Source organism: Somniosus microcephalus, chromosome 4 (genome assembly GCF_052327205.1).
Source record: "Somniosus microcephalus isolate GS21.2 chromosome 4, FLI_Smic_1.0, whole genome shotgun sequence".
Taxonomy (NCBI): Eukaryota; Metazoa; Chordata; class Chondrichthyes; order Squaliformes; family Somniosidae; genus Somniosus; species Somniosus microcephalus.
Window position 1 is genome coordinate 57,128,572 of NC_140990.1, and position 17,416 is coordinate 57,145,987.

A 17,416-nucleotide genomic window follows, 5' to 3' on the forward strand; every position below is an offset into this window, starting at 1 on the left:
AGTGGCATGGAAGTTTGAGCGCTTGGAGAGGAGCCCCCACTTCCTTGTTCTCTGCCACCATCATCCCTCTCATGGGTCAGGTCCCCCTCAGCGCTTGCAAGTGGTGAGAGAGCACCTTGCTGCACATCAGGGGAGCCATGGGGACCCGTGTTGGGACTGGCAGTCCTTCTCAGAGGGACTGCCATGAAGGTCTGGTTTCTCTGTTCAATAGCTGCCCATCACTCCTCTAGAGATGTCAGTCTAGTCTGAACACTCACCATGTTTTCAACACTTGCGCGACTTATCTCCTCCATGGCCGTAGCCAGCCTTTCCACGGAGGTTGCCATCCTTTCCGTGGTAATGCGTTGATGCGCCAATGACTCCACAAAGGCTCTGCTCATGTTAGCGACGGACTCCTCCATTCGCTCCACACTCGCAGCAACCCTGGAGACAAAACCTGCCAGAGACTCCTGCATATTTTCCTGGAGTGCCATCACCGCTGATACTGTGGATGGACCCAAAGGGTCGACATGCAGCTGAGCCGAGCTGGGAGAGTGCTGCGCCCTCCGACTAGGACTCTCCACTGCTGTCCCTGTCTCCACCATCTGCTGAGGCTCACTTGTGAGCTGTGATACACCAGGTGACAACACTACTCTATGTCCCGAAGGTCCCACCGAGGTGTGAGTGTCTGCGCTGGTGCTGGGTGCGTTGCCTTCTGCTGACGCTGCGCCCTCAGAGGTTGCAGCTTCCTCTGAGGAGTCTGGATGCTGAGGCTGAACCTCCTCCTGCGTCCTGGAGACGGGAGCTTGCGATGGTCCTGTGGGGGAGTAAAGGAAAGTGTCAGAGATGAGGGGCCAGGGTTACCTGCACAGTGCTTATTGCAGGTGATCAGAGGTCCATCTGCTAGAGCTTCCAAGTCATTATCAGCGAGTCATGCAATGCAATTGAGAGAGTTGGAAAACTCTTCTGTCACCAGCTTGCTCTGCTGCACCGGTCTCTCCGTCCCCCACTTGTGTGTCGTCCTGGATGCCGACGATCTCCAGGATTGCCTCCTCCCATGGGGTCAGCTGGGCTCAGGAGGCTGCCCCTCCCCCTGTCCTGGCTCGCTCTTTTCGGTTGTGAGCTCTCTTTTCCTGCAATGGGGGAGACAAGTGGAGTTTGAGCGAGAATGAAGGAGTGAGTGTAGAGAATCGATGGCATAGATGCTTAGAAGGAGTGAAAGATGGAGTGAGATGGCAAGACCAAGGGCCCTCCCTATGTGATGTAAGTTGTTTTCATAGCATGACAGTGATAGGGAGTGTGAGGGCTGCATAGTCCATTAGCTAGGTGGATGTGACCATAGAGAGAGAGGGAGTGGGAAAGGGCGCATGGATGTCAGTGTCAAGTGGGATGTGGAGGAAGAGATTGGTAAAGCTGAGAGCTGGTGAGGAAAGGCAATGGGGATCAGATTAAGAGTGATGGGAACATCATACTCACGTTTCCAGTGCGCAGAAGGTCATGGAAGCGTTTCCGACACTGGATCCATGTTCTGCTGGTATTCGAGCTGGCGTTCACCTGCTCTGCCACCCTCAGCCACACAGCCTTGGTTTGCTGGGGTGGCTTCTTCCTCCCCGAGGAGGGGAAGAGCACCTCCCTGCTCTCTGTCGCTCCCTCCACCAATGCCTGGAGGGCTGCCTCGTCAAATCTGGGGGATGCCTTACTCCGATGTGTCGCCATGATTGATGATGGTAGCAGCAGCTGCCAGGGCCAGAAACTTGGCAGTCTGCTGAAGTGAGCAAGGCTTGTGGAAGCCCTTAAATGAAACAGCAGTGATGATGTCATCGGAGGCGAGCTTCCCACCTGAAAAGCTCTCCGGCTAGGGGTTCCCACACGTGGGGAATCAATTGGGCTATAAAATCAAAATTGCATCAATTTCCCACATCGTTCAGGATTCGTGTGGGAAACACGAAATGTGGGGAACACGACCCCAACCCGCCCCCGTAGCAAAATCCAGCCCAAAGTATTTATTTCATTTCCCTGCCATTTCCTCATTCCCCATTATAAATTCCCCCGTCTCTGACTGTAAAAGACCTACATTTACCTTCGCCAGTCTTTTCCATTTCACATACCTATAGAAGCTTTCACAATTCATTTTTATATTTTTTGCTAGTTTGTGTTCATATTCCATTTTCCCTTTCTTTATCAATTTCTTGGTCCCCCTTTGCTGATTTCTAAAAAGATCCCAATCCTCAGGCTGACTGCTTTTTCTGGCACCTTTATAAACTTCCTCCTTTGACTTAATACTAGCTTTAATTTCTTTTGTTAGCCATGGTTGGATCACATTTCCTTTTGGGTTTTTATGCCCAAGAGGAATATATGTTTGTTGCAAATTATGCTTTATTTCCTTGAATGTTAGCCATTGTATGTCCACCTTCATACCTTTTAGTGTAGTCTCCCAATCTACCATGGCCAACTTATCCCTCATACCCTTGTAGTTTCCTCTATTTAGATTGAAGACCGTAGTTTTAGATTGGACTACATCACTCTCAAACTGCTACAACTGTACAGGGTATTAGTGAGACCACACCTGGAGTACTGCGTACTGTCTCCATTCCTGTGCCGAGGGGATTGCTGTATCAGACAGGAGGGGCAACATTTGGGGACTCTCGATTCTCCACCAATTCCCATTCCCCTTCTTTCTGCTGGATAATGGAGGTGCCACTGTGTGTAATCTTCAAGTCAGTGAGAACTGTCAGCGAGGATTAATCAGCACTTTCTAATTGGAGATGTTAATCAGTGAAACCTTTCAGATATTGAATTGTAGATTTTGTACGAAAGCTCAATTTAGCATTGAAGTAAAAGTTCATAATTTTATTGCAAACAAATTTCTGATGGGAGTCCCTGAATTAAGGGGAATGATCACAGACTGCGGTTCTTAAAGGGACACTGCAACCCCAACAAGTCAATCAGCCATATATCCAGAATATTAATAACCCCTATAACTGGGCTGGAGTTTAACATCAGCAGAAACAAATCTGAACTGTCAGAATGAACACGGTTCAGTCGTGGATGCAATTAACAGCAGCAATAACAGCAGAATCCAATCTCTGCAGTCACTTGTGAACTTGCTGGTGTCTAAGCAGGTGGGATGACCGAGTGAATCCCTTCCCACACAAGGAGCAGGTGAACGGCCTCTCCCCAGTGTGAACTCGCTGGTGTCTCAGCAGGTTGGATGACTGAATGAATCCCTGTCCACACACGGAGCAGGTGAATGGCCTCTCCCCAGTGTGAACTCGCTGGTGTCTCAGCAGGGTGGATGACTGAGTGAATCGCTTCCCGCACATGGAGCAGGTGAACAGTCTCTCCCCAGTGTGAACTCGCTGGTGTATCAGAAGCTCGGATGAATTAGTGAATCCCTTCTCACACACAGAACAAGTGAATGTCCTCTCCCCAGTGTGAACTCGCTTGTGTATCAGAAGGTCGGATGACTTAGTGAATCCCTTCTCACACACAGAACAGGTGAACGGTCTCTCTCCAGTGTGAATGCGCCGGTGCATCAGAAGGTTGGATGATCGATTAAATCCTTTCCCACACACAGAGCAGGTGAACGGCCTCTCCCCGGTGTGAATGAGCTGGTGCATCAGCAGGTTGGATGAACGAGTGGCTCCCTTCCCACACTCGGAGCAGGTGAACAGTCTTTCCCCCGTGTGAGTGCATCGATGATTTTCCAGCTGAGAGGGGTAATTGAATCCCTTCCCACAGTCCCCACATTTCCACGGTTTCTCCGTGGTGCAGGTAAACTTGCGACTCTCCAGGTTGGATGATCAATTGAAACCTTGTCCACACACAGAACATGTAACAGGCTCGAAGGGCCGTATGGCCTATCATTGCTTCTTATGAATTCTTCTGTATACGGTTTCTCCCCGCTGTGAATGATGCAATGTTGTTTCAGGCTGTGTAACTGGTTAAAACATTTCTCATCCACGTTCGAAGGTCGATGATATTCTGGTCCTGATCAATCGACTGACTCTGTCAAATCGTGACGCTGTGTGTGGAGAATAAGTGTAAAATAAATGAAGCAATGATTCTCTCACCCGGGCACTGGGACCCGGTTGGGAACAGACCGTGAAACCTTTATCTTTTTATACTAAGATGGCCGTGCAGTCGCTCTGATATGTTTTGAATCATGATGGCGGCGCACTGAATCTTTCCGCTTTGCTGCACAAAGATGGCGATCGTTAACCTGGGCCAGTCACCCGGAGAAAGTCCTGTAGCTGCAAACGCGGGATCCTCAGGTTATTATCCGATACTTGCGGCCTTCTCCAGTTGTTTATGAACCCGCCCCGCCCACTTGCCGGTCCATTACGCCACTCCGCTTCGCCGTCTATTCCGCGCTGCAAGGACCCCATGTCCAACCTCTGTCCTTCCCCGGTACACATACTGCGCATGCTCCAAACATAGTCCGGTACCGCGCCTGCGCATTGGGCTCCTGCAGTCTGGGTGTGGCACATTCCCCACCACGGGGAATGCTGGGTAAAAGCCCCGCCTTTGAAAGACCAGATTAGTGAATGGAAGATCCGAACAATGAGGGACAGGTAAAGACCCTCTGGTCCATCCAGCCAGTCCCACACATTGGCGATACCTTGTGTATCACAATATACACTCCACCCCTCCCGAAATCTCGTGAGCTCCTGGGAGAGGCAAAAATACAAGTAAAAACCCAGGCCAAAAAAATCTTCTCGATTCCTGTCCGACCCATCTAGGTGATCGCAACTAGTCCAGGAGATCACACTGGCCCTGAAATCCCTGCAGTACCAACCTTCTGTAAGAGGTGATCTCCACCCCAGCCAGGAACAGGTCCAGCTCTCGCTTGAAGGAATTGAGCGAATCAGCATCCACCAGACGATTTTCTGTAGCAAAATACTGTGACTGCTGGAAATCTGAAACAACAACAGAAAATGCTGGAAACACTCAGCAGGTCAGGCAGCATCGTGGGGAGAGAAACAGAGTTAATGTTTCAGGTCAATGACCCTTCATCAGAAATGGAAAAAGTTGCTTAAAAATCTGTTACTTTTCCAACATTTTCCAGTTCTGTTCATCTCCTCTCATCTTGGAGGAAACAAATACTCGACACACTGCGTGTTTGAAACAAAACTGAATTATTTGATGTTTATCGAGAATATTAAACTCCAGCCCAGTTATAGAAGTTATTAAGTTCAGCAGAAACAAACCCCAACTGTCAGAATAAACAAGGTTCAGTCCTGGATATGATTAACAGCAGCAATAACAGCAGAATCCAACCCCTGCAGTCACTTGTGAAGTCGCTGGTGTTTCAACAGGTGGGATGACCGAGTGAATCCCTTCCCACACTCGGAGCAGGTGAATGGTCTCTCCCCAGTGTGAACTCGCTGATGATTCAGCAGGTGGGATGACTGAATGAATCCCGTCCCACACACAGAGCAGGTGAATGGCCTCTCCCCAGTGTGAACTCGCTGATGTCTCAGCAGGGTGGATGAATCACTGAATCCCTTCCCACACACGGAGCAGGTGAACGCCCGCTCCCCAGTGTGAACTCGCTGGTGTGTCAGCAGGTGGGATGACTGAATGAATTTTTTCCCACAAATGGAGCAGGTGAACGGCCTCTCCCCAGTGTGAACTCGATGGTGTGTCAGCAGGTTGGATGAATTAGCAAATCCCTTCCCACAAACAGAGCAGGTGAACGGCCTCTCCCCAGTGTGAGTGTGTTGGTGTGTCAGTGGATCTCTTGTGCTTTTAAAGCTCTTCTCACACTCAGAACATTTGAAAGGTCTCTTTTCAGTGTAAATAAGTTGGTGTTTAGAGAGGTTGGCTAATCGAGCAAATCCCTTTCCACACACAATGCAGGTGAACGGCCTCTCCCCAGTGTGAACTCGCTGGTGGTCAGTGAGACTAGATGACTGCCCGAACCTCTTCCCGCACTGAGAGCAACTGAATGGACTCTCTCCCGTGTGAATTCGCTGGTGGCCAGTGAGGTTAGATAACTGCCCGAATCTCTTCCCGCAATGAGAGCAACTGAACGGTCTCTCCCCAGTATGAACTCGCTGGTGTGTCAGAAGGTGTGATGACTGACTGAATCCCTTCCCACACAGAGCAGGTGAACGGCCTCTACCTGGTGTGAATGCGCCGATGAGTTTCCAGTCAGGACGGGGAGCTGAATCCCTTCCCACAGTCCCCACATTTCCGCGGTTTCCCTGTGGTGTGAGTGTCCTTGTGTCTCTCCAGGTTGGACGATCGGTTAAAGCCTCGTCCACACACAGAAAACGTGTATGGTTTCTCCTCACTGTGAAGGGTGCGATGATTTTTCAGGCTGTGTAACTGGTTAAAGCTCTTTCCACAGTCAGTGCACTGGAACACTCTCACTCGGGTGTGAGAGTCTCGGTGCTTTTCCAGTCACACTGATGTTTGAAATCTTTCCCCACAGACAGAACAGACAAACATTCCTCCTTCCACATTCAGAGGCCGATGATATTCAGGTTCTGATGAATGGAGTGACTCTGTCAGATCTTGATGTGATGTTTGGTCTGAGTTTGCGGTGTGTAAATGCTGCCCTTCTCACAGCCTGTAAAGGGAGTTTACAAAAGCCATCACTGTGAGTCCAGGATAGAAATTGACAAGATTCTCTCCTCCTGATTCCTGGCCAAGGGGGCCGCGCATGCGCCTGCTGCCCCCTGAGCCTCTCAAGATGGCGTCCATTACCCCGGGCCTGTCACCGGGAGAAAGCCCCGCAGCTGCCGCCCCACTCGGGGCAAACGCCCAGCCCGGAGGCTCTTGTTCGGGGCTTGAGGCCCACCCCAGGTGTTTGTGAAGCGGATAATGTTGAGTGTTTTAATAATGGGGCCTGGGGCCGCACTCGGGGTGTGAGCAGCCCGCGTCACACCGGGGTTCATGAACCCGCTCCCTGTGCTCGGGGTGTGTGCAGCCCGCGTCCCCCCGGGGTTCATGAACCCGCTCCATGAGCTCGGGCTGTGAGCAGCCCGCGTCCCCCCGGGGTTCATGAACCCGCTCCCTGAGCTCGGGGTGTGAGCAGCCCGCATCCCCCGGGGTTCATGAACCCGCTCCCTGAGCTCGGGGTGTGTGCGGCCCGCGTCCCCCCGGGGTTCATGAACCCGCTCCCTGAGCTCGGGGTGTGAGCGTTCCGCGTCCCCCCGGGGTTCATGTACCCGCTCCCTGACCTCTCACCTGATGTGTCAGCGGCTGCTGCCAAGGTCCGCGCGTGCTCAGCTCACACTGCCCGGGTGATTGACGGGAGCTCCGGACCAATAGGAAGAGCGGGGCGCGACTGGAGGACCGAGCAGGCGGCGGGTCCTCCAATAAATCGGAGTGTGCGAGGGGCGGGGCTTGACCTTTAAACCAGAACAACAGAAGGTGAGCTGAGCATTCGCGGCCCTTGGCAAGTGGTGGATGGGGAGCCCATCAAGCGGGCTGCTTTGTCCTGAATGGTGTTGAGCCTCTTGAGTGTTGCTGAAGCTGCACTGATCCAGGCAAGTGGAGAGTATTTCCATCAGACTCCTGACTTGTGCCTTGTAGATGGTAGAAAGGCTTTGGGGAGTCAGGAGATGAGACACTCACCACAGAATATCCAACCTCTGACCTGCTCTTGTAGCCACAGTATTTATGTGGCTGGTCCAGTTAAGTTTCTGGTCAATGGTAACCCCCAGAATGTTGATGGTGGGAGATTCAGTGATGGTAATGCCGTTGAATGTCAAGGGTCAGTGGTTAGACTCTCTCTTGTTAGAGATAGTCAATGCCTGGCTCTTGTGTGGTGCGAATGTTACTTGCCACTTATCAGCTCAAGCCTGAATGTCTTCTAAGTCTTGCTGCATGTGGGCATGGACTACTTCATTATCTGAGGAGTTGTGAATGGAATTGATCACTGTGCAATCATCAGCAAACACCCCCACTTCTGACCTTATGGTAAGGGAAGGACATTGGTGAAACAGCTGAAGATGGTAAGCCGAGGACACTGCCCTGAGGAACTCCTGCAGCGATGTCCTGGGGCTGAGATGATTGACTTTCAACAACCACAACTCTCTTCCTTTGTGCTAGGTGTGACTCCAGCCAGTGGAGAGTTTTCCGCCTGATTCCCATTGGCTCCAGTTATACTCGGGCTCCTTGATGCTGCACTCGGTCAAATGCTGCCTTGTGTCAAGGGCAGTCACTCTCACCTCACCTCTCGAATTCAGCTCTTCTGTCCATGTTTTGACCAAGGCTGTAATGAGGTCTGGAGCCGAGTGGTCGTGGTGGAACCCAAACTGAACATCGGTGAGCAGGTTATTGCTGAGTAAGTGCCGCTTGATAGCACTGTCGATGACACCTTCCATGACTTTGCTGATGATTGAGAGTAGAGTGATGGCGCAGTAATTGGCCGGATTGGATTTGTCCTGCTTTTTGGGGAGAGGACATTCCTGGGCAATTTTCCACATTGTCTAAAGTCTCCTCCTTTGTCTCGGTGTCAGTTTTTGACTGATTCTGCTCGAGTGAAGCTCCTTGGAAGGTTTTACTACGTTATAGGCGCTATGTAAATGAAAGTTGTTGTTGCTTTGCTACCATTGGCTTCAGCTTTGCCAGAGAGAATCAGCCAGGGCCAGCGGCTGTGCTGCTCCCCATGGTCGAAATGTTGGCAGCTCGCTGTATCGGCTCACAAGCTCAGAATTAGCAATGTATTGGAGGGCAGACAGTGACTGGGGCCGAACCCCACCATCACACAGCACATTCAGTATAGGCTCACAGCTCAGAATTACCACTTGGTGAGGTACTGGAGGACAGACAGTGGCTGGGGCCGAACCCCACCATCACACAGCACCTTCAGTATAGGCTCACAGCTCAGAATTACCACTTGGTGAGGTACTGGAGGGCAGAGAGCGACTGGGGCCGAACCCCACCATCACACAGCACCTTCAGCATAGGCTCACAGCTCAGAATTACCACTTGGTGAGGTACTGGAGGGCAGACAGTGACTGGAGCCGAACCCCACCATCACACAGCACCTTCAGTACAGGCTCACAGCTCAGAATTACCACTTGGTGAGATACTGGAGGGCAAACAGTGACTGGGGCCGAACCCCACCATCACACAGCACCTTCAGTACAGGCTCACAGCTCAGAATTACCACTTGGTGAGGTACTGGAGACTCTGGCTGGATTCAGTTCTACACTCACTGGTTCCCCTCTCTCTCCTTCCCTGAAGGTGCTGACTCTGGCTGGGTTCAGTTTTACACTCACTCGTTCCCCTCACTCTCCTCCCCTGAAGGCGCTGACTCTGGCTGGGTTCAGTCCACACTCACTGGTTCCCCTCCCTCTCCTCCCCTGAAGGTGCTGACTCTGGCTGGGTTCAATTCTACACTCACTGGTTCCCCTCCCTCTCCTCCCCTGAAGGTGCTGGCTCTGGCTGGGTTCAGTTCTACACTCACTGGTTCCCCTCCCTCTCCTCCCCTGAAGCCGCTGACTCTGGCTGGGTTCAGTTCTACACTCATTGGTTCCCCTCCGTCTCCTCCCCTGAAGGTGCTGACTCTGGCTGGGTTCAGTTCTGCACTCACTGGTTCCCCTCCCTCTCCTCCGAGAAGGTGCTTACTCTGGCTCTACCCTTCTTTCCAAAACTCTGACCATCCCTACAAGCATTCCCCCTGTAACATCCTGCAATTTTGGTGAAGGGTTCTCCCTGACCATCACCATTTCTCCAACATTTACAGACACGCCCAGACCTTTCACCATTTCTCCTTCATTTACAGACGCTCCCTGATCTGTCACCATTTATGCTTCATTTACAGACGCTCCCTGATCTGTCACCATTTATCTTTCATTTACAAATGCTCCCTGACCAGTCTCCATTTCTCCTTCATTTACAGATGCTCCCTGACCATCACCATTTCTCCAACATTTACAGACACGCCCAGACCAGTCACCATTTCTCCTTCATTTACAGACACTCCCTGATCTGTCACCATTTATCTTTCATTTACAAATGCTCCCTGACCAGTCTCCATTTCTCCTTCATTTACAGACGCTCCCTGACCATCACCATTTCACTTCCATTTACAGACGCTCCCTGACCAGTCCCCATTAGCCTTCCATTTACAGACACTCCCTGACCAGTCTCCATTTCTCCTCCATTTACAGACGCTCCCTGACCCGCTGGGGATTTCCCAGCACTTCCTGGTTATGCTGGAGTTTGCATCTTAAACTGGCGGGTAGTTGTGAGGAGGCGGATAATGTTGAGTGTTTTCACCGGGCTGGGCCTGGGGCTGCACTCAGGGTGTGTGCAGCCTGCCTCCCCCCGGGGTTTATTAACCCGCTCCCTCCACCCATCTCTCACCTGCAGCCTCACCCACAGTCGCCACCGGTGCCCCTGCATGCTCAGCTCACACTGCCCGGGTGATTGACGGGAGCTCTGGACCAATAGGAAGAGTCGGGCAGGGCTAGGAGGTTTGCGACCAACAGTCAAACGGGATCATGCTGACGGATATACTTGCCTTAGAGGCGGTGCAACGAAGGTTCACTAGATTGATTCCTGGGATGAGAGGGTTGTCGTATGAGCCAATCCAAGGGAACAAGCAACAGGACAATGGGAACAAACCACAACCGGCCCAAAAGTGGGATAATCTCCCCAAAAGGTCGGTGCGGACAGTTAGAAACTCCTCCTGGTGACTGTGTGCCTGCAGGACTCGGCTTCACTCCAGTGTTTAAAGGCACAGAGCGCTGGCCTCACACCCAGGGGGCAATGTGTGGGAATTCCAGGGGCAGTGAGGACATGCCCGGAAATACCCCGGAGCAGTGAAAGCCCACTGGGCCCCAGGACAGGCTCATCGGAAAACCCGGGCAAGGGCAAATTCAAAATGAAGTTTGCAGGCGTGATGCTCTATTCACACATCGAAGATGAGAGAGATGATGTGGGACACACACTAAGCCCAGTAACTGACAGAGATTAACAGGCTGGGTTTTGTGTTTAGTGATCCCGGGCATGTTACCGATACCTTCCCTGGATACCAAGGCTGGGAGAGGCACTCTGGAAGGTTTGGGGAGCTGGGTCTTGTCCATGAGAGTAACCGGAGGTATGAGAACTGAAATAATCTAGTGAGAAAGGAGAAAAGGCCCAAAAATGGAGCAGTCGGTCACAGGACATCAATTAGTCTCCCCTTATCTTGGAGAAATCAAATACTCGACACATTGTGTATTTGAAACAAAGCTGATTTATTCGACAGATAATCAGAATATTAAACTCAAACCCAGTTATTGGGGTTATTAAGATCAGCAGAAACAAACCCAAGTGTCAGAATGAACATAGTTCAGTCCTGGCTGTGATTAACAGCAGCAATAACAGCAGAATCCAACCCCTGCAGTCACTTGTGAACTCGCTGGTGTCTCAGCAGGCTGGATGAACGAGTGAATCTGTTCCCACACTCAGAGCAGGTAAATGGCCTCTCCCCAGTGTGAACTCGCTGGTGTGACAGCAGGTAAGATGAACGAGCGAATCTGTTCCCACACTCAGAGCAGGTAAATGGCCTCTCCCCAGTGTGAAGTCGCTGGTGTGACAGCAGGTAAGTTGAACGAGTGAATCTGTTCCCACACTCAGAGCAAGTGAACGGCCTCTCCCCAGTGTGACCTCGCTGGTGTCTCAGGAGATCAGCTGTGCTTTTAAAGCTCTGCTCACAATCAGAACATTTAAATGGTCTCTTATCAGTGTGAACAAGTTGATGTGCAGCGAGGTGGGATGACTGAGTGAATCTCTTCCCACACATAGAGCAGGTAAACGGCCTCTCCCCAGTGTGAACAGACTGGTGTGTCCGCAGGCTGGATGAATTAGTGAATCTGTTCCCACACACGGAGCAGATGAACGGTCTCTCCCCGGTGTGAGTGCGTTGGTGTTGCATCAGATGCTTTCTGCTTTTAAAGCTCTGCTCACAGTCAGAACATTTAAATGGTCTCTTATTAGAGTGAACAAGTTCGTGTGCAGTGAGGCTGGAGGAGTTACTGAATCCCTTCCCACACACGGAGCAGGTGAACGGTCTCTCCCCGGTGTGAGTGCGTTGGTGTTGCATCAGATGCTTTCTGCTTTTAAAGCTCTGCTCACAGTCAGAACATTTAAATGGTCTCTTATCAGTGTGAACAAGTTGGTGTGCAGTGAGGTGGGATGACTGAGTGAATCTCTTCCCACACACGGAGCAGGTGAACGGTCTCTCCCCGGTGTGAGTGCGTTGGTGTTGCATCAGATGCTTTCTGCTTTTAAAGCTCTGCTCACAGTCAGAACATTTAAATGGTCTCTTATTAGAGTGAACAAGTTGGTGTGCAGTGAGGCTGGAGGAGTTACTGAATCCCTTCCCACACAGGGAGCAGGTGAACGGTCTCTCCCCAGTGCAAATGCCCTCGTGTTTAATCAGTTCCTCAGAGCTTTTAAAGCAGTTCCCACAGTCAGAACATTTAAACAGACTCTCGTCAGTGTGAACTCGCTGGTGTTTCAGCAGGTTAGGCAATTGAGTGAATACATTCCCACACATGGAGCTACTAAACTGTGTGGCAACAGTGTGAACACCTTGGTGTCTGAGCATGTTGCATAACAGACTGAATCCCTTCCCACACACGGAGCAGGTGAACGGCCTCTCCCCAGTGTGAGTGCGTTGATGAATTTCTAGCAGGGATGGGTAATTGAATCCCTTCCCACAGTCCCCACATTTCCACGGTTTCTCCGTGCTGAGGGTGTCCTTGTGTTGCTCCAGGTTGGAGAGTCAGTTGAAGCCTCGTCCACACACAGAACACGCGGACGGTTTCTCCCCAATGTGAATGGTGCGATGTTTTTTCAGGCTGTGTAACTGGTTAAAGCTCTTTCCACAGTCAGTGCACTGGAACACTCTCACTCGGGGGTGTGTGTCTCGGTGCTTTTCCAGTCACTCTGATGTTTGAAATCTTTTCCCACAGACAGAACAGACAAACATTTCTCCTTCCACATTCAAAGGCCGATGATATTCAGGTCCTGATGAATTCAGCGACTCCGTCAGATCTTGACGTGATGTCTGGTTTGAGTTTCCTGTCTGCAAATCCTCCCATTCTAATACCCTGTAAAAGGAGTTTACAAAAGTCATCATTGTAAGTACGATAGAAATTCAGAACAGACAATTCTAGTTTCTATGGAACATTCTTTCCCCCCTCATTCCCCGAAAGCTGTAAATCCCCATCCCACACACTCTCCCTCCTCCCTGTGCTGAAGTCCAAACCCATTGTACCATCTCCAACATTTTTTCCTCTGCTCCCAGTTTTCCTCCTCCCCTGAAGGTGCTGACTCTGGCTGGGTTCAGTTCTAGACTCACTGGTTCCCCTCCCTCTCCTCCCCTGAAGGTGCTGACTCTGGCTGGGTTCAGTTCTACACTCACTGGTGTCCCTCCCTCTCCTCCCCTGAAGGTGCTGACTCTGGCTGGGTTCAGTTCTAGACTCACTGGTTCCCCTCCCTCTCCTCCCCTGAAGGTGCTGACTCTGGCTGGGTTCAGTTCTACACTCACTGGTTTCCCTCCCTCTCCTCCCCTGAAGGTGCTGACTCTGGCTGGGTTCAGTTCTAGACTCACTGGTTCCCCTCCCTCTCCACCCCTGAAGGTGCTGACTCTGGCTGGGTTCAGTTCTACACTCACTGGTTCCTCTCTCTCTCCTCCACTGAAGATGCTGACTCTGGCTGGGTTCAGTTCTACACTCACTGGTTCCTCTCCCTCTCCTCCCCTGAAGGTGCTGTCTCTGGCTGGGTTCAGTTCTACACTCACTGGTTCCTCTCCCTCTCCTCCCCTGAAGGTGCTGACTCTGGCTGGGTTCAGTTCTACACTCACTGGTTCCCCTCCCTCTCCTCCCCTGAAGTTGCTGACTCTGGCTGGGTTCAGTTCTACACTCACTGGTTCCTCTCTCTCTCCTCCACTGAAGATGCTGACTCTGGCTGGGTTCAGTTCTACACTCACTGGTTCCTCTCTCTCTCCTCCCCTGAAGGTGCTGACTCTGGCTGGGTTCAGTTCTACACTCACTGGTTCCACTCCCTCTCCTCCCCTGAAGGTGCTGACCCTGGCTGGGTTCAGTTCTACACTCACTGGTTCCACTCCCTCTCCTCCCCTGAAGGTGCTGACTCTGGCTGGGTTCAGTTCTACACTCACTGGTTCTCCTTGTTTTCCTTTTCAGAAAGTACTGATTCTAACTCTAACCCTCTTTCCAATACACTGTCCTTCCTTATAAGCTTTCTTCTGTAATATCTCACAATTTTGGTGAGGGGCACTCCTTGACCTGTCACAATTTCTCCTTCAATTACAGACGATCCCTCACCAGTCTCCATTTCACCTACATTTACAGATGCTCCCTGACTAATCACCATTTCTCCTTTATTTACAGATGCTCCCTGACCAGTCTCCATTCCTATTTCATTTCCAGATGCTCCCTGACCAGTCACCATTTCGTCTTCATTTACAGATGCTCCCTGACCATTTCCATTTCACTTCCATTAAGACACTCCCTGACCAGTGTCCACTTCTCCTCTATTTACAGACGCTCCCTGACCAGTTTCCATTTCACTTCCATTTACAGACGCTCCCTGAACAGTGTCCACTTATCCTCCATTTACAAACGCTCCCTGACCAGTCACCATTTCTCCGCCATTTACAGACACTCCCTGACCAGTCACCATTTCTCCTCCATTTACAGACGCTCCCTCACTTCCTGTCTGTCCCGGAGTTTGGCGCGGGGCCCCTTTGCTGAGTGAATCGGGAGAAACCGGGAAGCGGCGGGTGGATAATGTTGCGTGTTTTAATAATGGGGCCTGAGGCCGCACTCGGGGTGTGAGCAGCCCGCGTCCCCCCGGGGTTCATGAACCCGCTCCCTGAGCTCGGGGTGTGAGCGGCCCGCGTCCCCCCGGGGCTCATGAACCTGCTCCCTGAGCTCTCTGAACTCAACATAGAGTTCAACAATTTCAGATCATAACCTCAGCCCCTGTCATATATATTTTTTATCCACACTTTTTGTCTGTGCCTTTTGTTCTTCTCTGCCACATGGCAGCTGTCTTTCATTCTGCCAGCACAATTCACACTTCATCTAGAGCCATCCTTTGTTTCTTAACCTGTCCCATCTCCTTTTGCCTTGAATATCTCTTCATGTCTCTTTACTTCTCCTGCCTTCTATCCTCACAGACCTTCCCTTTTGTTCTTTCATCCCCTCCCCCATTTCCCAGCCCCTAAACTTGCTTTAAAATCTGTTCCATTTCCTGCTTTTTTCCAGTTCGAACGAAAGGTCATCGACCTGAAACGGTAACTCTGTTTCTCTCTCCACAGATGCTGCCTGACCTGCGGAGTGCCTCCAGCGTTTTCTGTTTTTATCCCTGAGTTCTCTCACCTGATGTGTCAGCGGCTGCTGCCAAGGTCCGCGCATGCTCAGCTCACACTGCTCGGGTGATTGACGGGAGCTCCGGACCAATAACAAGAGTGGGGCGGGCTGGAGGACAGAGCGGCGGCGGGTCCTCCAAACAATCGGAGTGTGTGAGGGGCGGGCTTAACCTTTAAACCGGAACAGGTGAGCTGCTCCACAGGTCTTGCCCCCTTGCTGCACCTCCATTGGTTGCAGTACCCGCCACCCGCCCCGCTCTTCCTATTGGTCCGGACCTCCCGTCAATCACCCGGGCAGTGAGAGCTGAGCATACGCGAACCTTGGCAGCAGCCGCTGACACATCAGGTGAGAGAGCTCAGGGAGCGGGTTCATGAACCCCGGGGGGACGCGGGCCGCTCACACCCCGAGTGCGGCCCCAGGCCCCATTATTAAAACACTCAAAATTATCCGCTTCCCCACAACTACCCGCCAGTATAAGACACAAACTCCGGGACAACCAGGAAGTGCTGGGAAATCCCCAGGGAGTGTCTGTAAATGGAGGAGAAACGGTGACTGGTCAGGGCGTGTCTGTAAATGGAGGAGAAATGGGAACTGGTCAGGGAGCGCCTGTAAATGGAGGCGAAATAGTGGCAGGTCAGGGAGTGTCTGTAAATAGAGGAGAAATAGAGATTGGTCAGGAAGTGTCTGTAATTAAAGTAGAAATTTTTCATTATTTTGGGGCTTGGTTTGTGTGAATAAATAATCACTAATTTCAATTAGATTCTTTTCTGTGCCCCAGCTCCTGTAAATACTGGCTGGAAAGGTGCCGGACTCTCAGGAGGCTCCACACCGCTGGCTGCTTGTGTGTCAGTGATCTCCCATCAGATTAATGTGCGTCTGCTGTGTGTGTGTTTAACAAAGTGCCCAAAGCATTTCATAAGGTGGGGAACCAGTGAGTGTGGAACTGAACCCAGCCAGAGTCAGCACCTTCAGGGGAGGAGAGGGAGGGGAACCAGTAAGTGTAGAACTGAACCCAGCCAGAGTCAGCACCTTCAGGGGAGGAGAGAGAGGGGAACAAATGAGTGTAGAACTGAACCCAGCCAGAGTCAGCATCTCCAGGGGAGGAGAGGGAGGGGAACCAGTGAGTGTAGAACTGAACCCAGCCCGAGTCTGCACCGTCAGGGGAGGAGCAAAACTGGGAGCAGAGGAAAACATGTTGGAGATAGTGTGATGGGTTTGGATTTCATCACAGGGATGAGGGAGAGTGTGAGGGACGGAGATTTACAGCTTTTGGGGAACAAGAGAGGGAAGAATGTTCCATAGAAACTAGAATTGTCTGTTCTGAATTTCTATCCTGTACTTCCAGTGATGACTTTTGTAAACTCCTTTTACAGGGTATTAGAAGGGGAGGATTTACAGACCGGAAACTCAAACCAAACACCATGTGAAGAGCTGACAGATACACTCGATTCATCAGGACCCGAATATCATCAGCCTTTGAATCTGGAAGGAGAAACGTTTGTTCTGTCTGTGGGAAAAGATTTCAAACATCAATGTGACTGGAAAAGCACCGAGACACACACTCCCAAGTGAGAGTGTTCCAGTGCACTGAGTGGAAAGAGCTTAAACCAGTTACAGAGCCTTGAAAAAACATCGCACCATTCACAGCGGGGAGAAACCGTACGTGTGTTCTGTGTTTGGACGAAGCTTCAACAGATCGTCCAACCTGGAGAGACTCAAGGACACCCACACCACGAAGAAACCGTGGAAATGTGGGGACTGTGGGAAGGGATTCAATTCCCCATCCCGGCTGGAAATTCATCGACGCAGTCACACTGGGGAGAGGCCGTTCAGCTGCTCCGTGTGTGGGAGGGGATTCACTCAGTCACCCCACCTCGCTACACATCAACTTGTTCACACTGATAAGAGACCATTTAAATGTTCTGACTGTGAGATGAGCTTTAAAAGCACAGCTGATCTCCTGAGACACCAGCGAGGTCACACTGGGGAGAGGCCGTTCACCTGCTCTGTGTGTGGGAAGGGATTCACTCGGTCATCCAACCTGCTGATACACCAGCGAGTTCACACTGGGGAGAGGCCGTTCACCT

At 51.3% G+C, this 17,416-nt stretch overlaps 1 protein-coding gene across 1 annotated transcript; it reads right to left on the reverse strand.

Moving 5' to 3' along the window:
* Positions 1-2,814: 2,814 nt before the first annotated feature.
* On the reverse strand, positions 2,815-15,476 carry LOC147118963 (uncharacterized). Its single transcript, XM_085984728.1, has 4 exons — positions 15,339-15,476; positions 11,394-13,043; positions 5,278-6,102; positions 2,815-3,669 (listed from the first exon to the last, which is right to left on the reverse strand). Exons 2-4 carry the CDS (start codon positions 12,536-12,538, stop codon positions 3,072-3,074), a joined length of 2,568 nt encoding a protein of 855 aa, XP_085840854.1. The 5' UTR covers positions 12,539-13,043; positions 15,339-15,476; the 3' UTR covers positions 2,815-3,071.
* Positions 15,477-17,416: the final 1,940 nt, after the last annotated feature.